This window comes from Uloborus diversus, chromosome 4, assembly GCF_026930045.1.
Source record: "Uloborus diversus isolate 005 chromosome 4, Udiv.v.3.1, whole genome shotgun sequence".
NCBI classification, from domain to species: Eukaryota; Metazoa; Arthropoda; class Arachnida; order Araneae; family Uloboridae; genus Uloborus; species Uloborus diversus.
This window is the reverse complement of record NC_072734.1, coordinates 61,606,482-61,634,223: the sequence shown is the minus strand read 5'-3', so window position 1 is coordinate 61,634,223 and position 27,742 is coordinate 61,606,482. Positions and strand designations below refer to the sequence as shown.

The 27,742-nt window shown below is 35.1% G+C and overlaps 1 protein-coding gene across 1 annotated transcript in view; it reads right to left on the bottom strand.

Moving 5' to 3' along the window:
• Positions 1–2,663: 2,663 nt before the first annotated feature.
• The window catches only part of LOC129220595 (steroid hormone receptor ERR1-like), a 37,353-nt gene continuing 12,274 nt past the window's right edge, over positions 2,664–27,742 (bottom strand). The window contains exons 4-9 of the mRNA XM_054855025.1: positions 22,534–22,650; positions 19,037–19,135; positions 15,907–16,068; positions 9,247–9,331; positions 5,933–6,126; positions 2,664–3,022 (exon numbers count right to left, since the gene is read on the bottom strand). Coding sequence (XP_054711000.1) covers positions 2,772–3,022; positions 5,933–6,126; positions 9,247–9,331; positions 15,907–16,068; positions 19,037–19,135; positions 22,534–22,650 — 908 coding nt within the window. The 3' untranslated portion in view covers positions 2,664–2,771. The remainder of the gene's footprint in view (positions 3,023–5,932; positions 6,127–9,246; positions 9,332–15,906; positions 16,069–19,036; positions 19,136–22,533; positions 22,651–27,742) is intronic.

The window sequence follows — 27,742 nt, the reverse complement described above, 5'->3', positions numbered from 1 at the left end:
AGGGTATTCATAAACATTTTCGCCATGTGATTACTTATTATTAAATTGCTATAAAGAGATTTTTTATCCTATTTATTTGTTTGAAGTGGTCTAGCAAGTGCAGTCATTGACAGAGTGTGTCAAACATTAACAGTGAATAACAATTGCGCTTAAACAAGTCTGGCCAATTTTGGAACTCGATGTTATTTCATTGGTGCTCGGGGGGCTGTATGGGGGGGGGGGGGACAGTCCACGGTGGGCGGCGGGGGGAGGGTATCACAGCAACTCTACACAACGAATGATTCGATGAGGAAGGTGAAGCATCAGGTACCGAAGATGCCGGAAACAAACAAAAACCTGAGAACCTAACTCTGCCTTCGCGAGGAAGGTCTAATTTTGTACTCTTGCAGGAACTACGAGTCTAGACGAACACCGAAAGTGCCGCAGTGCTCCACAGTCGTAAAACAGACACTCGAAGATCCTGACCAACTGTTGCAGATTTCAAGGGTGATCAATAGAAAAGTTTCAGAAGTATTTGTAAAGGTTATAATTTTAAAAACTTGAACATAAATGGCAAAAAAATTACTTTCTGCTTAAGTGTACATCGCTCTTCGCATTTTTCACTTTCGATGATTTCAGTTTATTTATCGCTATTGCAAACCAAAAATTTTGCAGTTGGCAACCATTTAACCATTCCAATTTCTAAATTCTAGGATTGCCAATACTGGAAGATATCGCCGATCGCTTTGAGCAATGTTTCTATCGCCGCCAAGGTAGAAAGCAAACGAGTTGCCGAAGGAAGCGATGCATTGCTGATGGAAAAGAACAACATTTTATAATTGAGGGAAATTATATTCCAAAACATAAAACCATACTTGCCAACCTTCGAAGGGAAAAAAACAGGAAATTTTACTAGAGGTATATAGGTGATTCACCATCGACATATCCTCACTACAGAAATTTTAAATTATGCTTCTAAATGACATAAATACTAAATTTAAAGTGAAATGGGGATTTTTCGCAGATGTAAGGCAAATTGGTAGCAGCAAGAAAAATATACTGCAAAGGAAAAACTAAATAATAAGGAGTGAATTTGCACAGTGTTTCGTACATTCTACCAGAAAAGTAGTTACAAAAATTTAATTATTAAAATCCAAAAAAAAAAAAAAGGAAATCAATATATAATGAAAATACAATGTAAAATAAGTGCGTATAGGGTAGCATATGCTAAAATAACATCAAACATTCAAAATAATTGAAATAATTTCAAGATGCAAAAGGATTGAAATCTGCTGCAATTTTTGGCAAAGCAGGTGCTTTGTTGAACATGCAATGTGGAAAGCTTCTAAAAAGTTAATTTTTAGTAAATGAGTTATTAATTGGAAAAATTCTTATTCCCTGACATTGGTAGACTAGAAAGGGGCGCCATCTATTGAGAAGAAAGAGAAAATATTTGATGATTGAAAGAAAAATCTGCAAAAACGGGAGAAAATCGTAAAAAAACGGGAAATCGGGAGATGGAAGCAAAAAACGGGAGTCTCCCGTTAAAAACAGTAGAGTTGGCAAGTATGTAAAACTATTACAAACTGAGATAAAGTTAAGAGACATTATAAATGAAGAAATCAGTTTAGAAATGTTCTCTAACGAAGGGCGTCCGTAACATCCGGAATACAGAAATCTTCGGAAAACGGAGCAAAAACAACGGAGCGTCGATCTCGTGGAGCACTGCCGCACGGCGAAAAGAAAAAACCCCGAGTGACCCGCGAACGACCGACACAGTTCCCACACCCGAGCGGGAAAGAAAGGAAATGTTCCTCCGTACTAAAATAGCGGTTAAAAATCAGACTATATACATACTTCAGCAAAAAGGCCCCGAGAATTTTGTGCAGCTCACTAAAAACAGCCTCAACGGATCGTTAAAATTTGAACACGGGTCCACCGACACTCAAAAATAGAGAATTTCTCAAACGTAATATCCCGTACACTCCGCGGGGATTATTGCTCAGGCGAGGCGAGCCCGTCCGCTCGAGACGCGCGGTCCGACCGGAAACGGCGGCAGTCCGAGTCCGTGACACAAAAGTCCATACAGAGTCCATGGTACACTCTTCTGCGACATCACCGAAGCAGTCCGTTCACGGTTCGTTTCGTCTCGCGAAATGGCAGTCCGACCAGTCCGGTCGCCTCGAGAAATGGCGGTCTCGTCTCGGACGTCCTCTCGGGAAACGTTGGCCCGCCGCAGACATCTCGAGAAATGGCGACGCGGAGGGACGTCATCATCATGCAAAATGGCGGTCCGATCCGTCCAGTCGTCTCGAGAAATGGCGGTCCCGTCTCGGACGTCCCTCTCGGGAAACGACGGCACGCCATTGACATCTTGCGAAATGGCGACGCAGAAGGACGTCATCATCACATGAAATGGTAGTCCGATCAGTCCGGTCGTCTCGAGAAATGGCGGTCTCGTCTCGGACGTCCTCTCCGGAAAACAACGGCCCGCCGTAGACATCTTGGGAAATGGTGGCACAGACAGCCGTCATCAACACGCAAAATGGCGGTCCGATCAGTCCGGTCGTCTCGAGAAATGGCGGTCCCGTCTCAGACGTCCTCTCGAAACGACGGCCCGCTGCAGACGTCATCTCGGGAAATGGCGGGCTCGTAGCGAATGTCTCGGGAAATGGCGGCTCGGGCGGACGCCGCCGCCTCGCGAAATGGCGGACCGTCCGTCTCGGGAAACGGCGGTCCCGGCTGATTGCTTGAACGTTATCACAGGAATGGCGGTCTGGGGGGCGGGGCCATCACCAGACGGGGCTGCTGGACTCGAGCATCTCCACGAAGAGCTTGTTCATGGCCACCTTGCCCTCCTTGCGCACCCCGCTCCAGAAGCGCCGCACCTCCCCGTCCAGCTGCCGCACCAGGGGCAGGCACAGCAGCAGGGGGCCCAGGGGGCACGGGGCCCCGCCCCGGAACAGCTGCACGCACTCGCCCAGGCCGGCCAGCACCGACTCCCGCAGCCGCTGCACGGACGACGCGTTCTCCAGCTGGATGTCTGGAAGAGAGAGACATCGGTAAATAAATAATAACAAAAATATTTAATTATCTATTTAAAAGAAATATAAAATTAAAGAATTTCTTGATTTAAAATTATTGATTCAGTATCTTAACTGTAGCCAACAAGTGATTGGTCGAGAGCTAGGAGCTCATTTAAATAGGATCATGTCGATGGACCCATCCGTTTGTCGGTTGTAAACGTCACTGCAACAACAACTGTTGGTTTTTCAGCCACATGTTTTTTGCCCACTACTATGTGTTTAGTGCTGTATGTTGCAAGAAGCATGTTGTGTTTTGTGTTGAATAAAAAGGTTTTTACAGAAAGTTCGTCAGTAACACGCTTTAAAACAGATAAGTCACTTTCTTTTTATATCATGTTACACACGAGCATGCAGCATAACAGACCAACGGGACAGAATTCATTAGAATTCCTTTCAAGATTTTGAATGCAATTATATACAACACTGAAAGTAATTAAGGGACATATTCCACGGAAAATTCAACCTATTGTCCCGCACGTGACGGCCCATAGGTTTAATTAAAAAGTAGCCATTTTAAAGGGTAATGACAAAATATTTTGCTTAAGAAAACACATAAGTTTGTCATTTGTTAAGCAGAAAAAGTTTGTTCATGAAAATTTTAAAGTATTTTTTAAAATGAAATATGGGAGGTTTTTCCGTGTAATTGGATATTCCGTGGAATGAACCAAATCTGTTTTTTTTTTTTTTAAATATGAGATTCAGGAGCAACAACATTTTTGTACTCATGACAAGTTCAACAAATTTGAAGAAATTTCTGATCTGATTATGGCTGTAGCAGTGGGAAATGCTAATAGTAAAGATTTGGGAAGAAAAACTGAAATTTGCAGTAAAAATTAATTGGAAAAGGTTAACGAATGTATCATACGATCCAAACGTGAAAAGATATTCAATCTCTCATGCACATTTAGATTAAGCAGGCGCTCAATTTGTTGGAAGTAAATGACAAATATGCATGCTATGTATAAAACTATTTCATACATAAAGAAAGAAGGAACCGTTTTAAGTTCGAGGATGTGGAAGATGAACAAATGGAAAATAGGATCAATGTAAATGTTGATATTGTTAAATCAACGGACTTTTCTAATATTTGGCATTGGAGATTTTGTCATATAAATTTTGATTTGGTTCAGGATACCAGTAGAAGTCAGAGCGTAAGAAATCTTCAAAAGAAAAAAAAAATCTATTTTTAAAATGTCTGCTTCATGTTCTCTTATTTTACATTTTAATGCAACTTTAAATGTTTATTGATAAGTTAATTTGGTTATTTCCTGGGTTTTTCAACATTTTGCTCGAGTTTTTAATCTTGTTTTTATTAGTTTCCAAGATATTTCATTCAAACTTTTCACATTATTTGATGCCAAGATTTTTTATGCAGTTGACTAGTTTACCTTTTAAAGGTGTCATTCAAAAATAAATCATTTTAATGTAACTTTCAGTCTTGTTCTATTCTGTTTGAAAATTCATTTAAAGACGAGGTTTTGCCACACAAGTTGTTTTACGTGGACAATGATTAAAATGAAAAAATAACAGCTAAAATTTTATAAAGTGGCAAGTTCTTTCATGAAAAGTAATTTATCATTTTATAATCCATGAAGCAATAAATGTAGAGATTACTCAATATGTGTTATCTGAAAGTTAATTAGATCAAATTTTTAGAGTTAAAAGCAGCGTTCACTATAGTCAACTACCGATTGGCCGAGAGCGAGGCACTCATTCGCATGAAATGATTGCAATGGACCCATCACATGTTGCAATCAGTGATGTTGCAAGATACAACATGTTTTCCTGTCAAATAAAGATGCTCCTTTCATACGGCGTTCTTCTCATTTCAACAGATACCAGTAACTTAATTTTTCTTTAAAGAAGTCCGATCAGTAAAAATAGTCCCATTTTCGCCGAGAGACGTGCCCACAACAGGAAGGAATCCCGGGAAGACAAGAAGTCGGAGGGGGCGAGGTCGGGTGCGCCTATCCTCATTATATCAATATATCCATTTTAAAGGTAGTTCTCATTTCAAAGGATACAGGATAAGGGACTTAATTCTTTTTAAAGAAGCCCTATCTGTAAAAATTCACTTCCTCTAGCACCTGCAACAGAAAGGGATCCCGAAAAAACAAGAAGTCGGAGGGGGCGAGGTCGGGTGCGCCTATCCTCATTATATCAATATATCCATTTTAAAGGTAGTTCTCATTTCAAAGGATACCAGATAAGTAACTTAATTTTTTTTAAAGAAGTCCCATCTATAAAAATTCACTTCCACGAGCACCTGCAACAGAAGGGGATCCCGGAAAGACAAGAAGTCGGAAGGGGGCGAGGTCGGGTGCGCCTATCCTCATTATATCAATATATCCATTTTAAAGGTAGTTCTCATTTCAAAGGATACCAGATAAGTGACTTAATTATTTTTTAGAAGTCCTATCTGTAAAAATTCACTTCCACTAGCACCCGCAACAGAAGGGGATCCTGGAAAGACAAGAAGTCGGAAGGGGCGAGGTCGGGTGCGCCTATCCTCATTATATCAATATATCCATTTTAAAGGTAGTTCTCATTTCAAAGGATACCAGATAAGTGACTTAATTATTTTTTTAAAGAAGACCTCTCTGTAAAAATTCACTTCCATTAGCACCTGCAACAGGAAGGGATCCCGGGAAGAGAAGAAGTCGGAGGGGGCGAGGTCGGGTGCGCCTATCCTCATTATATCAATATATCCATTTTAAAGGTAGTTCTCATTTCAATGGATACCAGATAAGCGACTTAATTATTTTTTGGAAGTCCTATCTGTAGAAATTCTCTTCCATTAGCACCTTCAACAGAAAGGAATCCCGGAAAAACAAGAAGTCGGAAGGGGCGAGGTCGGGTGCGCCTACCTGCGTTGGTGAGCAGGAGCGCCTTGAGCGCCAGGTACTCCTCCCGGCGCATGGAGATGGCCTCGAGGCGTCGCACCAGGCGCAGGCAGCGCCTGAACAGCTCCACCGCCTGGCACTCCTCCGCCTGCCGCTCGTCCATCCAGAACTCCTGCGTGAACATCAGGCGGGGGGGAGACAGGCCCCCCTGGTACGTCCTGGGGGGGAGAAGAAACACGTTAGCAACGAAACACATCACATGAAACGCCTTTAGCATAAAACCTCAATATAACATAAAAATGTAAAAGAAAAAAATATACGGGGCAGGTTTCGGGGCACCCTTGATAAGTGCCCTAAAAAGCATTCTGTTTACGAACGCTTTCTACTTAAGGATGATTTTTTGTGACCCCTTGAAAGTCGTTAAACAGAGAGCCAACTGTAAAATAAATATCAAAATCGTTTATTTTTTTTTATGCATCTAAATTTTTAGATGAGTAAGGAATATTTTATTCCTAGAAATCATCTTAAAATATTGAAAAAAAAAAATGTTTGAAACAATTTGCGATTTTAGATACTTTTAAGAATATTGATCAGGAACTAGAAAGTAGTATGGGTACATGGGAAAGTAGGCTCGTTTAGTTCTAGTCGGAACTTCTTGTCTTTGTCTATCTTGAGGCAAATTACTTCCTGTTTGACTTTTTTTATTCGTCTTATATTCAAAATTTAAATTTAACCCTGAAAAAATACACAGTACACGTGGAACGTACATATACGTATCAGCGATGTGCCGGATCATTAGTGTCAAGATCCGCGGATCCGGATCTGGATCATTAGTATCAAGATCCGCAGATCCGGATCATTAGTGTCAAGATCCGGGGATCCGGATCCATATCATTAGTGTCAAGATCCGCGGATCCGGATCCATATCATTAGTGTCAAGATCCGTGGATACGGATCCGGATCATTAGTGTCAAGATCCGCGGATCCGGATCCATATCATTAGTGTCAAGATCCGTGGATATGGATCCGGATCATTAGTGTCAAGATCTGCGGATCCAGATCATTAGTGTCAAGATCCACGGATCCGGATCATTAGTGTCAAGATCCGCGGATCCGGATCATTAGTGTGAAGATCCACGGATCCGGATCATTAGTGTCAATATCCGCGGATCCAGATCCGGATCATTAGTGTCAAGATCCGCGGGTACGGATCATTTGTGTCAAGATCCGTGGATACGGATCCGGATCATTAGTGTCAAGATCCGTGGATACGGATCATTAGTGTCAAGATCCGCGGATACGGATCATTAGTGTCAAGATCCGCAGATACGGATCTCAAAATATTTTTGCCTAATTCAACTATCCAAGTGTAAAATTTATTACGGAAGGTATTCCCGTCACTATAATAACACTGTTTCTTCAAAAAATGTCATCTACGGCGAAAATATAATAAAGACTATGATTGACTCTCTGAAGAAATCTCCGTTAAAATGGATGGAGAGTTGGAAGGAACGGGTTAGCGCAGCATTAATGCTTAAATAAAACGAAAAATTATTTTTAGCTTGCTCGGTAGATGTAGGATACAGAAGCAAAAATATAAAGCTGCTATTGGATAGGCTAGAAATAATTTTTCGCATTTTATTTCAGCATAAACGCAGCGCTAACCCATTAAACCCAAATTACTCCGACCAACGGAATAACCAAACAGTAAATAAAGACTTTTGTCTCACTTTGTTTTGAGGATGCCGGGAAAAACCAGATTATTAACCAGAAATTAAGAAAAACAGAAACCCCATACCAATAACAAAAACTAATATTAAGCTAAAAATTAAAAAAAAAAACATGTCTCAGAGGGCCGTTGGCTTCTGAAATGATACCTTATAATTTAAATAGGGAATAAAACATAATTTAAACGAATTTTAAGTCTTTTATTCAAATATTTAAAATATTTCAGAACAGAAAAGATCCGTCAAAAAAGTAACGGATACGGATACAGATCTTTATTTTTCCTCGGATATCCGCGGATACGGATACAGATATCCGGAACATCACTAATATGTATGTGGCTTGATGGCTAACACAATACAATGATGACTTGCATTGATTCGTATATTACTAAAATACGAAAAATTTAAAAAATCAATATATAATGAAAATAAAATATAAAATAAGTAGGCATCAGGTAGCACATGTTAAAATATCTGCAAGATATCAAATTAATCGAAATATTTTCAAGATGCAAAAGGATTGAAATCTGCTGCCATACGTGCTTCGTTGAAAATACAATGAAGAAAGCTTCCAAAAAAATTAATTTTTACTAAATGAGCTATAAATTGGAAAAAACTAAATAATAAGGAGTGAATTTGCTTAAAGTTTCGTACATTCTCCAGTCTCTACTAGAAAAGTAGATACAAAAATTTAATTACTAAAATCCGAAAAAAAAGGGAGATCAATATATAATGAAAATACAATATAAAATATTTAGGTATAGGGCAGCCCATGTTAAAATAACTTCAAACATTAAAAATAATTGAAATAATTTCAAGATGCAAAAGGATTGAAATCTGCTGCCATTTTCGGCAGAGCACGTGCTTTGTTGAACATGCAATGTGGAAAGCTTCCAAAAAATTAATTTTTACTAAATGAGCCATAAATTGGAAAAAACTAAATAATAAGGAGTGAATTTGCTTAAAGTTTCGTACATTCTCCAGTCTCTACCAGAAAAGTAGATACAAAAATGTAATTACTAAAATCCGAAAAAAAAAGGGAGATCAATATATAATGAAAATACAATATAAAATATTTAGGTATAGGGTAGCACATGTTAAAATAACTTCAAACATTAAAAATAATTGAAATAATTTCAAGATGCAAAAGGATTGAAATCGGCTGCCATGTTCGGCAAAGCACGTGCTTTGTTGAACATGCAATGTGGAAAGCTTCCAAAAAATTATTTTTTACTAAATGAATTATTAATTTGAAAAATTATTTTTCTCTATTATTGGTAGACTAGAGAAGAGCGCCATCTATTGAGAAGAAAGTGAAACTTTTTAATGATTGACTGAAAAATCTTCAAAAACGGGAGAAAATTGTAAACAACGGGAAATCGGGAGATGGAAGCAAAAAACGGGAGTCTCCCGTTAAAAATAGTAGAGTTGGCAAGTATGCTATAACTCCGAAAATAGTTCCGATTTCTGTAAATTCTCTCAGAGGCTTATTTTTAAAGGTTTAATCTTTGAAAATATTAAAAGAAAAATAAATCTACTGCTTTTTGAATTTCTAGACTAGACTATTCCTTAAGAAAAGTTAACTGAAGGATAAGGGAGAGAGAGACCCACCTGTAGGCCAGGGAGAGGGAGAGAATCTCTGCCCAAGTCGTCTGCAGCAGTTTCATCTGGTCATTCAAGGTCAGCTCTGTGAAGCCTGAAACAGCCAATCAACACACTCAACACAAGAAACAAATATGTATGAATCAAAGCAAGGGCGCCCATATGCAAAATTTCAAGAGGGGGGGGGGGGGCTAAAAAAATTTTCTCCACGGTTTAGCAGAATATTTTCTCTGTAGAAACCGATTTCAGCACAGATTAGACATATTAAAATTTAACATTTTGAATAACGTTTTCATTAATGGGTCAAAAATAAATTTTTATACATTTTTGCAGAGAAAAAACCACTAAAAGCAAGGAAGTTCTCATTTAAGGGGGGGGGGCTTGCGCCCCTCCTTGCCCCCCCCCCCCATATGGGCGCCCTTGAATCAAAGTCAGTCGAGGGTTTTCCCGTGATTTTTTAGTCACGGGGCATTTTTTATATCTGCAATTATTTTTCGTTTGCAAATTTTAATCTTTGCAATTATTTTTTCTGTTCGAACAAAGCAAAAATAGATACGATTCATTCAGTGAAACCATTCGTCGGTTTTATCTTCCTGATGGACTTTTAGTCTCGAAACAAGATTCGGAGTCCCCGCAAAATGAAAGATAATCTGCTATATAAATAAATGAGGCCGTTATAAGTGGAATAATTTGCCAAACAAAAAACAGAAGCCCTTTAATACAGTTGAACCTCCATACATCAAACTTCCACATATCGAAGTTTTCATTATATCGAAATCCCAGCAAATTTCTATGCTCATGACATAGAAAAATTGTTTCTATATATCGAAAAAAATCTCCACATATCGAATTTTTTTTCGAGACATTCGTAGATTTCTTTTTTCCACTTTCGACTGTTAGTCTCATGAAAAATGAAGGTTAGGAGAGAAAAATTATATTCACTAAAGGTTGCTACGAAACTCATAAGGAATCTGGGGTTGAGGGGTGTGTGGATAGGTCATTGTTTCGTTCTGGAGTTCCCTCAAGTTTATTTCAAACCTTAGTTGTAACCAGTAACATTGAAAAATCAGTCTCAAGTTCTCCCTTTTGTATGTTGATTATCATTCCCAGTCTTTATAGATGCAGTAAAAATCATTCAAGTTAAGTAGATTAATTTTTTACTTTTCTCTCGATTTGTCAAAACGAAAGTACCCTAATAATGTGGATCCAGTTGAATTGCCAAAGAATGAAGATGTATGAAGGCTCAAAAATGTTTAATTTCTCTTAATTTTTTAATTATTAATTTTCATTTAATCCAATGCTCGTATAAATTAACTCAAATATTAGCTTTAATTTTAATGTTTTAGGAGATTTTTACAATAAAATAAAATAATTTCCATACATCGAAATTTCAATATATCGAAATTTTTTTCCGGCAATTTTCTACTTCGATGTATAGAGGTCCGACTGTACATGGAAAATCAAATTAAAACTGACTTCTGTAGCTAAAAATGCTACATCAACAATCAAAACAATCATTTAAATAATGCCCAATGGAGGCATGGGCTAACTGAGCCTAGATACCCTTTTTCTTTTCAAAATTTTATTAATTGAAAATATTTGCATTTATTAGGCTTTAAATATAAAATTCTTCGTTCATGTGCTTTTGGTTTCTTTTTATTACGCCTTTCCCATTATTTTTTATTTAAATGAAACATTCAGTACATTTGCACACTAAAATTTCAAACAGTATTACATTAAAATTATATTGCAGTTCGTTCTAACAAAGTAAATATCACATGTAAATTAGAAAGAAAAAAAGAGCACGTTTTGTTGTATTTAAAGCACTAGGGTCGGTGTTTTTTTGCCAGGGTTGTAAAAAACCATGAAAAAAAAAGTCTGCGTTTTTTTCAAACCGACAAAAACAGGTTTTTGTAGAAGAGGCAAAAACAGAATTAGCACTAACAACTTAGAAATGCAGTTTTTACAATTTTTTCTCCAGCAAGTAAATGAAGAACATTAAAAAATTAATAAGTTTAGTTATTTTTGCTACCAAGTTTAAAATATTTAATTTGCTTTAAGAGTTATAAATGTTTCAAAAATTTAAATTTTTAATTTTTTGAAACTTGAAAACAAAATTTACAATTTATTAATTGAGGCAGGAAAACAATCAATAATTTATGACATGTTTTGATACCATAGCAATTTCTACAGAGCATTTTGTGTTTTAAGACATGGTACCAGTTTAAGCAACACTGAGCTTTAAATAAAAATTAAAAAAAAAAAAAACCCCTCAATTTCTTTAATCCTGATTTTTGATTTCATGAAAGAAAGTTTGAAAATCATCAGAATCAGCACTGCCTTCAGGACATGCTTGAATATTTGAAAGTAATGTACTCGTCTTTGGATATTGCAGTTTCTTTCGCTCCCATTTCGATGCATTGTTTTTGAAACTTTCTCCGCAAAAACACGAAGGAGGACAGATTGTCCTCGAGCTCAAAATTTAAATTAAATTCAATATATAATTAGGACAAATACAGTCGGACCTCCATATATCGAAGTAGCAAATTTCCGGAAAAAAATCCGATATATATATAGAAACAATCTTATTTTATCGTACAAATCTCCTAAAACCCAAAAACTAAAGCTAATTTTCGTGTATAAAACCCAGTTTCTAATTTATATAGGCATCGGATTAAATGAAAGTTGAAAATAAAAATTAACAGAAATTACATTTTTGCACCGTCATACATCTTCATTCTTCGGCAATTAACTTGATTCGCAACATTACGGGGTTTTTTATTTTAACAATAAGATCAAGAGAAAAGTAATAAATCAATCTACTTAACCTGAATGACTTTTACTGAAGCTAAGAAGACAAGGAATGATGATCAACTGACAAAAGGGATAACTTGAAACTAATTTTACAATGTTACTGGTTATCAGATTTGAAACAAACTTGAGAGAATTTAAGAACTCCAGAACGAAACAACGATCTATCTACACACCCCTCAAACCCAGATTCCTTATGAGTTTCGTAGCAACCTTTAGTCAACATCATTTTCTTTGATAATTTTCAATTTTCATGAGACAAACAGTCTGAAATGGAAAAAAATCTACGAATGTCTCGAAATTTTTTTTCGATATACAGAGATTTTTTCGATATATAGAAACAATTTTTCTATGTAATAAACATAGAAATTTGCTGCGATTTCGTTATATAGAAAATCTTGATATGTTGAAGTTCGATATATGGAGGTTCGACTGTATTTTGCATTCTTTTCCCGATTAAAATGAGAAAGTTTTCCGTTATAATGAGGAGGCAGCAGAACGCAGTCAGATGACAAGGTAAAAATGCATTTTTAAAAAAATTTATAAATTAATATATAATCGAATTTGTAATCGAATCAAGAAGTAAAATATTTATCTGCAGTGTATCATTTACAGGGATGAAAACAGCCCAAAGTGAAAAAAAAAATGCATAACTTAAAATTTGGAATTAAAAAAAATATATATATTTTTAATAATACGCAAAATTATATAGATTGATATTGTATTAAATTTTAAACACTAATGGATTTTTTAAAAACTTTAAGAAATAAAATAAGCTTGCATTTATTTAAGGTCTTAATAGATGTTTAAATTTTATTTATCACTTTCAATTTGCCACAGCCCACAAATCAGTTGAAATTACTTCATTTTTTATTGTGACGTCTGATGTTCCAGCATGAAATCTTTAGCCGCTTTTTTTGCGAGTAACTTTTCTTTTTTAAATGGTGATTCTTCCCTTTTTTCCTTTTTTACAGCCTGATTTTTCTTTTGTTATTTTTTATATAATTTGGCAGAGTTTCTAACATTTTTGCAAAGATCCCTTCGAGAGATCATACTACGATATCGTAAAAAAGGGCCAATATCATATCACGGCATTATGGGATACATACTTGCCAACCTTTGAAGAAACAAAACAGGAGATTCTACTAGAGATATATAGGTGATTCACCATCGACATATCCTCGCTACAGAATTATTAAATTATGCTTTTAAATGACATGAATACTAAATTTAAAGTGAAATGGGGATTTTTCGCAGATGTAAGCAAATGGGTAGCAGCAAGAAAAACATACTGCAAAGAAAAAACCACATAATAAGGAGTGAATTTGCTTAAAGTTTTGTACATTACCCAGTCTCTACCAGAAAAGTGGCTACAAAAATTTAATTACTAATATCCGAAAAAAAAAATCAATATGTGATGAAAATAAAATATAAAATAAGTAGGTATAGGGTAGCACATGTTAAAACAACTTCAAACTTTCAAAATAATTGAAATATTTTCAAGATGCAAAAGGATTGAAATCTGCTGCCATTTTCGGCAAAGCACGTGCTTTGTTGGACATGCAAAGTGGAAAGCTTCCAAAATGTTAATTTTTACTAAATGAGCTATTAATTGGGAAAATTCTTATTCCCTGACATTGGTATACAAGAAAAAGGCGCCATCTATTGATAAAAAAATGAAACTTTTTGATGATTGACTGAAAAAACTGCAAAAACGGGAGAAAATCCTAAAAAACGGGAAATCGGGAGATGGAAGAAAAAAACGGGAGTCTCCCGTTAAAAACAGTAGAGCTGGCAAGTATGGGATCACCAGATTCAATGATGTCCAAGCTGGAACCGGGTGCCATATTGATACGAAATATCATAAACAACATTGTGAAGACGACGTATACATATATTGGAAGATATTGGCAAAACAATAACGATATTATGTCGTTATTGTTTTGCCAATATCTTCCAATATCGTTGACGCGGAGTTGTTACAATATGGTAAACGACATCGTGTGTGTCGTCATCATTTAGCCGACAGTTCTGATATCTCCACATATCACTTCACGTTGTCTTGCCAATGGCATGACCGATATATGCCGTCTTTAAAAATCAATTTTCAAATCGCTTTCAAAACCTAAAAAATTTCGGAAATCAAGAAAAAACACAAAAAGAGGCCAATAGCAGATACACAGAAGATTTTCATCCCTGCATTTATATCATTGCTTTTCCCAAATTACCAAATTTCAATGCAATTCTTTTATTTGTCATTAGGTTCTTTTTCCATGGCTGGCCATGATTTCTTGTAGTGTTAAAGGGGAGTCAGTACCCTAAGTAATTTCAAAAATTCAATTTCTTGATTTTTATATATTTTGAAACTCCGTTTCAATACCCTTGTAATGATACAAATTTCTCGATCGTGCTCATATTAGGAGTAAGTTAAAAAAATGTAAACCTATTTTGATGAGGTATGATTCTCCCCTTTAAATTGCAATATCTCGAAATGGTATTTTTGAAACTAAATGTTCCTTTTTGTCAGAAACTATATTCTGTTAGGCTTTGAAATTTTTACCACCTATTCCATACATCTAATTGTATACACTAAAGTAAAATTTTTCTCATATTCGAAAAATATTTTTTATAGAGCTGATTTTGTGTTGCAAAATGGCATTTTTTGAAACAAATCCAGTGACTTACACATTAGAATTGAAATAATAAATAAACTAAGCTTTCTTTCTGTAAAATTTTACTTCAGTATTGAGAAAAGAGTATTTAAGGTATAGAAAAAATTTCATAATTGTATCTTTAATGGATTTTCAGAAAAAGGTACATGAATCTGTACATATTAACACTGACTCCCTTTAAGGCAAAAATACCGACCCTACAAAGCACTCGTACTTACAACAAATTTCCTGTCCTCACTGAAAATGGAAGCCGTCGAAATCAGAAATACATAAAAGTATCAGCAAAGCGAGTAAGGGTCTCACCTGGTATCTGCTTGGCAGATTGCCAAATTACATACAATTCGCGGTCAAACAGCACAAAGCACTCGTACTTACAACAAATCATACTTGCCAACCTTCGAAGGAAAAAAAACAGGAGATTTTACTAGAGATATATGTGATTCACCATCGACATGTCCTCGCTAAGAAATTATTTAATTATACTTTTAAATAACATGAATACTAAATTTAAAGTGAAATGGGGATTTTTTGTAGATGTAAGCAAATTGGTAGCAGCAAGAAAAATAGACTGCAAAGGAAAAACTAAATAATAAGGAGTGAATTTGCTTAAAGTTTTGTACATTCCCCAGTCTCTACCAGAAATGTAGCTACAAAAATTTAACTACTAAAATCCAAAAAAAAAAAAGGAAATCAATATATAACGAAAATACAATGTAAAATAAGTAGGTATAGGGTAGCACATGCTAAAAGAACTTCAAACATTCAAAATAATTGAAATAATTTCAAGATGCAAAAGGATTGAAATCTGCTGCCATTTTCGGCAAAGCACGTGCTTCGTTGAACATGCAATGTGGAAAGCTTCTAAAAAATTAATTTTTACCAAATGAATTATTAATTGGAAAAACTCTTATTCCCTGACATCGGTAGACTAGAAAAGGGCGCCATCTATTGAGAAGAAAGTGAAACTTTTTGATGATTGACTGAAAAAACTGCAAAAACGGGAGAAAATAGTAAAAAACGGGAAATCGGGAGATGGAAGCAAAAAACGGGAGTCTCCCGTTAAAAACAGTAGAGTTGGCAAGTATGACAAATGTATCCTCACTGAATTTCCTGTTCAACATTGAGAGAGGAAGCCGCTGAAATCAGAAACACATAAAAGTATCAGCAGAGAGAGTAAGGGCCTCACCTGGTATCTGCTTGGCCCACCCGATGGTGGCCACCAGCTCCCTGTCCACCAGGTCGGAGAGGGCGGCCACCACCCTCAGGGAGCCCCCCTCCTCCCCTCCCGCGGCCTGCAGCTGGAGGGGCTCCGGCTCGCACCCCACCAGGGCGGAGATCATCTTGTTGTCTGGGGGGGAAGGAAATTCATGAAATCATCACAACGCAAAGATCGTTGATGAGCGCCAAACCCACGTCGTAGTATAAATATTATGAAATCAAAGTAACTTGTCTGTTTCAGAGCGGCAGAGTGAAAAGCTTACTGTAAAAACCTTTTATTCAACGCCAGTGGTACCCGCACGGCTTTGCCCGTGATAGAAAAATTAAAAGGTCTTTTGGTTCGCCTGTACATTTACAGATAATGTGTGGTGAATTTTCTCGCCAATTGGCTTGTGCCCATGTTACGGTTTACCACATTACGGTTCCACGTTATGATAATTTCACAATTTACTGGTCCATCTTATGATATTTTTGTTCTTAAAATGGGAATAGAAAAGGAACCGCATCGAATTTTCAAAACAGTGCTTCGAGGTGCACACCAGGGTTGCCAGACGTCCCAGATTTCAAGGGACAGTCCTGTAATTTGAAAAATTGTCCTGTGTCCCGGGGAACTTCCATACGGGACGGCTATTGTCCCGTATTCTGGCTAATAACAATATTTTACAAAACAAGACATTTTAAGGGGAAAAAATAAAGTAAAAAAAAAAAGTGAAATAAAGAGCAATAAAGAAAATCTTGTGGCAGCAAACACAAAAATTATTTTCGTTTTAAATTGGTTTTTGTTTTGCCAGCAGATCATGAGGAGCCGAATGATTGCTTCCTCTTTGCTCATTGACTAATGTTGGAAATATATCCATTCGCATGCGTCGTCAATCACAATGAAAACGATTTTTATACTTTGATCAGCGACATTTTGTAAGGTTTAATGCTTTGTTACGATTGAATTTTATAGATTCATCATGAAGAGACGTCCTACGTCAGAAATCACCCCTTAAGAATATCCAGTTTTTGCCTGCAACATCAAAAATATCCCCCCCCCCTTTCGCTTCTAGAAGCCTGTCCCGTATTTACTGTTTTTAAATCTGGCAACCCTGGTGCACACCCCCATGCTACATACTAACTCTGTGCCAAATTTCATGAAAATCGGTCGAACGGTCTAGGCGCTATGCACGTCACAGACATCCTACAGACATCCAGACATCCTCCGGACAGAGAGACTTTCAGCTTTATTATTAGTGAAGATAGAACAAGGCTTGCTTCTTGCAAGACACAGCACTGAGCACATGGTAGCGAGAAAACAGAACATGTGGCCGAAAGGCCAACCGTCGTCGTTGCAGTGATGTGTACAACCGACAGACGGACGGGTCCATGAACATCATCCTATTTAAATGAACTTCTTGCCTTTGACCAATCACGTGCTGGCTACTGTTAAGATACACTCATTTGAAATCCAGAAATAATTACAGTAATTTAATATTTCTTTTAATAAATAATTATATTTATTATTTATTAACATGAAAGAATACTCTACAATAAATTTGTCTGCGTAAGGACATCACGGCAGGTGAGAGAGTTTGGCTATTCTGCCATGCGCAGGTAAATGGCAGTACCTGCAGCAATGAGTTTTCGAGATAGTTCAAGAAATGCGTGGCGGATTCAATATTAACCATAGGAAAATGTTGGAATTAGCCGCTTTTTTACAGTAGAAACCAAATAGGTGAGCTTGTACGATGAAGATAACCTACAATAGACTACAAAAATGTAAAAAAATGAAAAATTTGCAGTGACTGCCGTTTACCTGCACACAGCAGCATTATGTGCGCTGGCTTCCACAAGAAACAGGTGGCAAAGTTGCATCAAAAACTGAAGGTCGGTGAGTCATTCCATGTCGAGTGACCCTCATCTTCTCTATCTGACCACCTCCGATTTGAACTATATTTTATTGAGGAGCAGGCAAGCCTTTGAAACCAACCTACACACATTTTCAGCTGCCGAGACCCAAATCCTGAGGATCTAGGATCAATAGAAAAAAGGGCTCCAAAATGGCCAAGGGCGCCCATATAGAGGGCAAAGGGGGGGGGGGGGGCCCTTTGAGATCAGAACTTTCTTGTTTTTAGTACTTTTTTTCTTTTCAAAAATGAAAAAAAATTTCTTCTCCAGCCATTAAATAAATAAGTAATTTAAAATGTCCAATTTTAATGACTCCAATCTGTCCTGAAATTGGATTTCATGGGAAAAATATCATGCTAAACCATGGTTAAAATATCTGAGCCCCCCCCCCCTTACAGTTTTGGATATGGGCGCCCATGAAAATGGCGGATCGGCTTTCTGGAAACAAATAGTTATGTTTAGCACAGTTATCTACTGGAGGCTATTTTGGAGCCCCCCTTTTTTTGGGGGGGTCTTAGATTCCTCGTGCATAGTTTTCAAACACGTGTCTGCACCTATGTAGGAGGTTCTCTGAATTGCGAGATGGTTGGACAGGGACCCTAGGGTCACGTGACATGGAATGAACCTATGATGTTTAGCTTTTGCAGCCATTTAACGCACCTTTGCTACCCATTTCCTGCCGAAGTCAGCGCGAATCAGCTTAACTAACAGCAAATCTTTCTTACCTGCTGTGATCTGCTTACACAGGAAAGCTTCGAGCATTTTTGTAGAGTATTCTTTCATGTTAATAAATAACAAATATATTTAACTATCTATTAAAATAAATATAAAATTAGAGTAAGTATTTCTTTATATAAAATGAGTGATTCAGTATCTTAACTGTAGCCAGCACGTGATTGGTCAAAGACCAGAATCTCATTTAAATAGGATGATGTCCATGGACCCATCCGTTTGTCAGCTGTACACGTCACTGCAACGACGACGGATGGTTTTGCTTTTTCACTATGTGTTCAGTTACTGTATCTTACAAGAAGCAAGTTGCATTCTATGTTGAATAAAAGGTTTTTACTAAAGGTTCTTCACTCCGCTGCTTTAAAACAGATAAGTTACTTTGAATTTATAATAATTTTTACTGTGACATAGGTCTGGAACTCTAGCATTCACAAGTAAGAATCTCAGAGCAGGAAAGAGAGAGAGAGAAGACTCACCTTCTAGGGAGGGTTTCTTGCAGATGGGTATCTGGTAGGGGCTCTCCTGGCAGCGTCTGTACTTCTGTCTGCCACCCCTCACCCTATCTAGCCTCACACCTAAGGAGAGACGAGAGGTCAATCATCGGTGCGGTACATAGACTAATAATGAGAATAGACCGAGCTATGGCAACCCTTTTGCTGCTCATAAACCAAACCATGTGACTGGTGGATATCCTAGCAACAGCGGGCGTTGATCGTAGCAGACGATCAACAATAAATAAACTAAATAGAATGGATGGAACACGGAAGAATGATATTTTCTGGAGTCCGATTTGTAAGTTTGTTATTCTAACTTGTAAATATTTTGTTAATGTTGTGAGTTTTTCGTTTAGATAGTATTGTGCATTTTCTTTAGTCAATATCAATAACTCTCTAAGCCCAAAAAGAATCGGCAAACGGTGAGATTTTTTCCTACTATTTCAATTTCAGATACGGATGAGTACATTTTTGCGTTAACACAAAACGTTTATGCCAACGCTTGCGTAGCAGTTCCAAATGAAATAAAAGTGACTGTAAACTGTGATCAAAAACTAATGACTAATGTCAAAATAATCCATAACTAAAAGAAAAACAGTTCAATCTCTGCACCCGGAAAAAAAATTATCATGAAAACACATTACGTCTTAAGATACATGTCGAGTGCCAAACTATAGATAATGTTGCCGTCTAGCAACCCTGCTGCCAAAGTTCCCACCAGTCACATGATGTATCCATGAACCCATTTTTTCATCAGCAAGTCTGGGAAAGCTCGCTCTACTCTTATTATTAGTCTATGGTACGGTATTTAAATGTTCAAGTAGATAGTTATTAATCAAGCATGGTTGCCACCCAATTCTGGAGAAAAAAATTCCCCGTGCTTTCCCTGTATGTAGTGTATGCAGCATTACAGACGAGCAAACACTGATATTTGAAAAAGAATATCAATTATCCAAATAGGTTCATCACAAGGAGGAAAACAAACTAAAAGTAATAGGTAACAAAGAAGGATTCGTTGTGACAAAAATGATAGCATGGTGACTGAATTTATTTAACTTTTTATTTAAGAAAAAAAAAAAAGACTTCTCTTCACCATTCAGTACTTGGACCTTAAACAACAAAAAATGCAAAATTTAAGCAGACAGTAAATATTGATCGCTCATTTCATGCTATCTAAATTAATTTCGCAATAAAATTTAAGATACATGTCGAATAAAACTATATATATTTTTTTCTATTGTGACAAAAGTTTTAATATTTACTTAGACAAAAAAAAAAAAGTTTTAAAAGTAAAATTACCATTCTTTTATTTTATATTATTCATGACTTTAAAAAAAAAACATTATCGATACTTTTTTTTCAGTTGAGCATTGGTTTTACAACTTCAATTAAAAAAAATAGAACTCCCTGCACATTCTAGGTTTTTATAGAAAATTTCAAAATTCCCTGTATTTTCCGTTTTTTAGCTGATTTTTGAATTTCCTGTACAGGGTTGGCAAGTTTTTGCCGGAGGGGGGGGGGGGAAACCACGGTTTTCGCCAGTTTTTGCCAAAGTGGCAAAAGTAGACTTTGTGTTAACAACTTAGGGGCAGTTTTTTTTCCTTTTACATAAAAGTAAAAGCATGAAAAGATTTTGATAAAAGGCTTTGCCATTTTCTGTAGAGTGAGCTAGTATCACTAAAAAGTAGGGTTCAGTTTCTCACAGAAACATTCAGTCAGCAGAAAAAAATCACAGATAATCCGCGGCTGCGTATAATCCGCGGATTATACGCAGGAAAATACAGCATTAATTTTAATGAAATATAGGAGCAGTCACGTGCAGGACAAAATGACTGTTTTATGTGGCATGGGCCCATAACGAAAACAGGTACCACTCCTATCATTAAAGTTAAAGTATTAAAATTTTGTGTGAAACAAGTTGTAGACATTTAAAGAAACTTGTGTTCATTTTGAACTTTATCTTCCAAGTCAAAAAATATTGCATTAAGGGTACCTTTCAAAAATTTTTTTAAATTTAAGTAAATTCTAATTTTTGTTGCAACCATAACAAGCTTACTTATTTTGTAATCAATAATTTATTTTAAAAATTTCAAAACATTGGCTCCTTTTTTTTAAAAACCCTAAAAATTCAGGAAAATTTCAATTATTTTAAATCCTTAAGGCTTTTTGTTTTTAAACTAATTTAAAGAAAGCTTTTTGCTAAACGATCACAATCATCATCTCTAAAAATCTGTGCATTCACTTGCTTTTGCGTTTAGTTGAAAATTTTCTGTGATTAATTACGTAAAAAAAATCGTAATTTTTTTCAAACAAAATTGGTTTTTAAAGGTATTACATGCTCTAAACATTTGAGTCATTTATAAAATGCTTATCCAATGTACAGTTTTGTCAAATATAATATCCTAATCTCAAAAAATATTACTTTAAAGCTGTATCTTTAATAGAAAAAAATCCGTAGGGATTCTAATGACATGAAAACACAAAGAAACCCATCATCGAGAAAAAGCAATTTGAAGTTTTTCTTTTGCATAAGAGCGAGCATGGCCTAAAACCACTCATAACTTTTTAAATATTTGAACTAAAGCACTGAAACTTTTCCCCTTTGCTTGGACTAATGTTTAGTTTTGAAATAAGCAATAAAAATTTTTTTTGATCGTTTGATCACTTTTGAGGTACTGTAACATTAAACAAAAACAGAGTTTTTATTGAAGACAAACCACTCCTATAATATGTATCATCAGGGGCCAATCCAGGATATTTTTCTCGCTACCTATTTTTGTGAAAGTATTGCATCATTCTATTTTTGGGAAAGTTTTTTTTTTTTTTTTTAATCAGCATTGTTTTGGTGAAATTTTACAGGCATCCTAATTTTTGTAAAAGAGAAGTAGAACAAGTGAAATTTTAGTCCAAAAAGTGTAAATGTCATCTAGTATTATTTTTATGACAAGTTTTGTTTTTTGGGGAGGGGGGGGGGGAGCTGAAAACCTAAGAAGTACCAAAAATACCATCGTAGTTTCAGCTTAATGGGCTATGTACTGTGTACAGTATCGGAAATGATGAGAAAAATGGTTTCCCGAAACAGATGTTTAAAGATTGCGATACTATTGCATAAATACACTTTGGCGAGAAACGGCTAAAAATGAGTTAAAATACCACAAGAAGGTTTCTATTTAAGCGATTGTTCATATAAACCTGCTTAGAATTTTATTTTATGAGTAAATTTTGTTTTAAACAGAGAAACAAATTTTATATTTTAAGATGCGAATTTTTGTGACATTTTCGATGTTTTTGTGAAGCTACTGATTTTATTACTTGATTTTTGTGAAAGTACCCATTTCAAAACAAGATTTTTGTGAAGGTACCGAAAAACGGTAGCAAAATCAGCCTCTATTGGGCCCTGATCATGCAAACTCTACTGATGGAGAAGAAGAAAAAATTCAATATCCAAAAGGTTCCCGCCAAAATTAAGTTCTACTTGCCTTCCTTGAGCATTCCCATCTTTAGGCATTTCTGGAAGCGGCAAGCCTGGCACGCTTTCCTGCGGCGCTTGTTGATCTCGCAGTCATTAGACGCAGGACACGTGTATTCGATGTTACCTGAAACAGTACGGTTCAACAGTCAAAATCCGAGATCCGTAGCTCGTTTCGGATCCACTCTTGGTCCGAAAATGACTTTACGTTCAGTCCATCACATCGAGGAATTAACCATCAAATGCAGATTTTCAAAAATATGTTCTTTGCAATAAGTAACGCTATGATAATAGTCGTTTGGAAGCCGCTAAAATTACTTTAAAACAATAAAATAATTACAGAAGGTGCTGTTTAATGTGATCACGGTTAATGTTATCATTCGCTTAATGTTATCAGAATCGCGAAGTCCCGGAACACTGGTATGTCAACACACGTTAAAAGAGTTAACCTAACTCTAACCGTTTTTTAACCTAATTAATCACAAACATACAGATTTCGCCGATATATATCATGATATAGATCCAATATCTATTTTGAAAATATTTTGATATTTTCAATTTTTCAACTATGGTATTTCCAATACAAAAATTATATTAACACAGTAATATTGTTCATTTATTATTAAAATTAACCAAAAAGTTATGTACTATATTTTTATAATGTATTAGTACATCATTAACATAAAGAGTAATACAGTAGGCGCCGCTTAATGTTATCATTCGCTTAATGTTATCAGAATCGGATATTGTAATTGGCGTCTTCGATTATTGTTATCACTTTTTCATAAACTTTCAATTTTTTTCACATTTTTGTTCCTCCATTAACAGAAATACATAGGCAAACCCTGACCAGACTCACTTTCTTTGTAGCATTTTGTGGTTTTCGATAGCAGTTCAAAATGTTTCTAGGAATGAAGCTACAGAAAGTCCCCCCCCCCCCAGTGACCAGACTCCCCCTGAGAAAACTTTCTTTTGCACCTAAAAAAATTCAGTCGCTGGACATGGCATTGATGAAGGACCTCCATCGTTGCCATTACTTTGTAAACTATTAAAGAATCGTGTCGAGATTGAAAACAAGCGACGTTAAATTAAAATTTAAACAACGAGCAAAACCATGCCGGAAAAGATAGAAAAGCAGAATGTGCTCTGAAACTGGTTTACGAATGTCAGGGAAAGTGGTCATGTTTTACTTCACCTATTACTATATGATTAAAAATTGCATCATTGAGCTTTAACTTTTTATAATTCAGATACTTCCATTCTGTTAATTTAATAATTTATAATTCAAAACTGCGTTCAGTTGAGTCATTGTGATTTTAATTTGAGGTTGCCAAAATAAATGCACCTTAATTGGAAAAAAATCATTATTTCGTGTCTCCTGGATTCTTTTCGGTTATTGTTATCAAATTGTATCTGTCCCAAAGTGATCACATTAAGCGGCGCCTACTGTATAAAAATGAAACATAAAATAAGAAAATTTCAACTAGCATAGGTTGAAACAACTTCCATTTTTCAAAATGATTGAAACGTGAGCGGGATGGAAAAGGATTGAAACTTTGAGCACGGCACACCATTTTCGGCGTCTTTCCGAAACATGGAGTTTTATATATAGAAACTTCATTTTACAGATCTTTATTCAAAGTTCATGAACATTATTTTACTCTTCAATGCAGATGATCATTTTGTGGACAGCAAAATGAAAGAACTTCTAGAAAAATATACGTTTTAATTCACTGAAATTCTCTTTCCAATGCATTTACTCCAGAACTGGAAGGTCTTTACTTACCTTTGATTTCGATTTTTATTTTTAGTTAGCTCATTGCAGGGTTGTAAGAGTTTCGGCCAGTGGTGGTTTTAACCATGGATAAAACCGGTTTAAACCGGCCGGGATAAAATCAGTTTTATCCAGTTTTGGCCACTTAGATAATTATCAAATTAAAAAAAAAAATCAAATAATAATTTATTAAAAAGAAATGCAAAACAAACCATAATCAATCATCTTTCATCATTTTTATCTAAATAGTATGTTTTACAGTTTGTAGAAATTACAGTATGTTTAGAAGATAAGGTTTACATGAAAAATATGCAGTAACATTAAAAAAAATAATAGAGTGAAACATTGTAAGTTGAAGAGATCGATTTTAATTCTCACACACAAATGTACAAAGCATTTCAAGTAATTTTGAAGAATTAATGAGAGAAAAAAAAAAAACTTTTATAGAAACATATATAGGCATTTTTTTTAGACAAAACTAAAGGTACAGGGGGGAAACACTTTTGAAAATTATGAAGCAACACTACTGAAAAGTTACTATATTTATGTTACAGGCAATTCCTTATGTCTTTTGTTTTAGCAGTGAGCAATTTCAGTTATTAATTTTGAAGAAAGTTGAAATTTGTTCACTTTCTATTTTTATAATAATGTAAATTATTTCACTAATATTATATTTAATTAACTAAAATGGCTGTGCTTCATTAAAGAACTTCCAACTAACAGAATTATCAGTTGCAAAACACACATCTCTCACATACATACAAATTAGAAGTGTATTTTCATGTCATTTAGTTTTGGCCAGTTTAAACTGGTTTTAGCCAGTGATCTGGATAAAATCAGTTTTGTCCGGCCAAAACTACAACCCTGTCTCATCGACGTATTTTTGTTGTCTCCGAACAAGCATGACGAGGGGCTATTGTAATAATACACGAGAAAAGCTAGTGATACAAGCATTCACTATTTTAAGAATTTAATTCGGGTGGAATGAAAAAACCATGATATTTTAAATAACGTGGGATATTTTCGATGTTTTTGGAAAACATCATATTTTCAAATTCCTAGTGAGATTAAAATGTTATTCAAATATCAATACACAAGGTTAATCTTATATCTTTAAACGAGCAATTGTGGGTATGTATATACATTTATATTTCGTATCTTGGAAACAGCTCTAACGATTTGGATGAAATTTTGGATTTAATTGTAGTTTAGCATTCTACGTTCGTCTACATCAGCGCTTTTTCTGTAAAAACGCGATTTTTTTACAAAAAAGAGTTTTTTAATATAAAGTCTAATTGAGTTCAGCCCTGAAAAAAAATCTTGAATTGACACATTAAGCAGACGATTTGCAACCATGACAATGAAAATTTGTCTGTTCTCGCTTTAAAATTTTAAACTTGCTTAGGGTTGCCAGGCTTGGCTGATATGGGCCACTTTGGCTCATTTCAATCGCACTTGGCTAAAAACAAATTCAAAAGCACTATGTAAGTCGATATAAGGCTTTTTTTTAAGCAAAACTATTGCTTGACCATCTTATTTTATTTTATTTACTTATTTTCTTTTTTACATTTCAAATAGTTTTATATGTTTTTTTAAATCACGCATCTAAATTTCATTTCGAAAAAACATATGTCTTGAGACTGTTTACATTTTGTTGTTATAATTTGTTGGTGTGGCTTGTGGATCATCAGTTTTGATGGATATCTTGCTCTATGTAGCATTTTCTGGCGTAAAGTGACCAACGACACTAAAATTACTTATTCTAAATGAAAATCTCGATTGGGATAAAATCATGAATTGCAACATAGTATGGAAGGAAGTTTTGGGTTTAAAACCGATTTTTTTACCAAAATTGGCTCCGAGTTCAAAATCTGAAATAATAACGTTGCTGATGAAGTGTTTACATGTATATATCTCGTTTCTCGGAAGCATCGAGAACCTTAATATTCCGTCAACGTGATACTTTTCAAGTATATTTGAAAAAGTATCGAACCTTAGAAAAAATGCCATCTTCTAAATAAGTATCACCCATAAATAAATGTGTTATTTCCAACCTTTGCTCTTTCAATTTAGTACGCAAAACATGAGCTAAATAAGAAGTTTTTGTTCTTGTTAGAGCTTCCACAATTCTTAAAAACAGTTTGTCGTGTCAAAATACGTTCTAAAATGTCATTCAAACATTAAAACCAGCATTAGTGATTTCTTTTCAAAAATAAAAAAGTCTGATTTTTTTAAAATTTAAAACAGAATTTTTTGCATTTTTAAAAACCGTCAAAAATTTGAAAATAATAATTATTTTACATTTATAAATTTAGTATATTTAATACACTAGAATCCGTTCAGCTTACTCTTTAAATTAAGATAAGTTCTCTAACTATTCAATACATTTTAAAGATTTATAAATGGGTTATAATGTTTAGACAAGACGCTTAAAGACAAGGTTTCCATTATCATGGAAGTTTGTAGTGTACGATAATAGGCTGAACAATTAATTACTTTACTTAACTATATTAGTCATTTTGTATAAGAAAAACCACATTTTTTTTTCTGAACTAGGAGTCTGAAAATCTGTTTCACACACAGAGGGATCTTTGTAATTTTTCTAGTTGAAGTTAAGATTGAATAATTCAGTATGGATACATTTGGAGCAACTCATTCCAAAAATGCAAAATTAAGGGGCATAGTACCTTTCAAACATTTTTCTTAAATTTAAGTAAATTTTATGTTACTTCGAAACCATAGCATGCACTTATTTCGTTATCAATAATTTATTTCAAAAATTAAAAAATACTGCCTATTTTTTTTAAAAATTTGAAAAATTGAGGAAAATTTCAATTTTTTAAAAACCTTAAGGTTTTTTTTAAATTTTTTCACTCATTAAAAAAAAAAATTTTTTGCTAAACAATCGCTATATTTATCTCTAAAAATCTGTGCATTCATTTGCTTATGAGTTCATTTGAAAATTTTCTCTGATTAATTATGTAAAAAATCAAAGTTTTTTTTTTTTTTAAATTTGATTTTCAAAGGTTTCACATGCTCTAAACATTTGAGTCATTTATAAAATGCTTATGGGGCATTCCACGGTATTTTTGACATTATGTAGAGTCCGTAACGTGACCTTTTTTTGCCATAACTTTTTAATTTACTGTTTGATTTGCAAATTATTTTAATTTGAGCTGGTGTGTTGGTAGGAAAAGATCAAAATAAAATAATAAGCTAATCAAACAGTAAATTAAAAAGTTATGGCAAAAAAAGGTCACGTTATGGACTCTACATAAATGTCAAAAATACCTTGGAATGCCCCTTATCCAATGCACAGTTTTGTTAAATATGTTATCCCAATTGCAAAAAGTATGACTTTAAAGCTGTATCTTTAATAGAAAAAAAAATCCTTAGGGATTCTAATGACATGAAAACACAAAAACACGATCACCGAGAAAAAGCA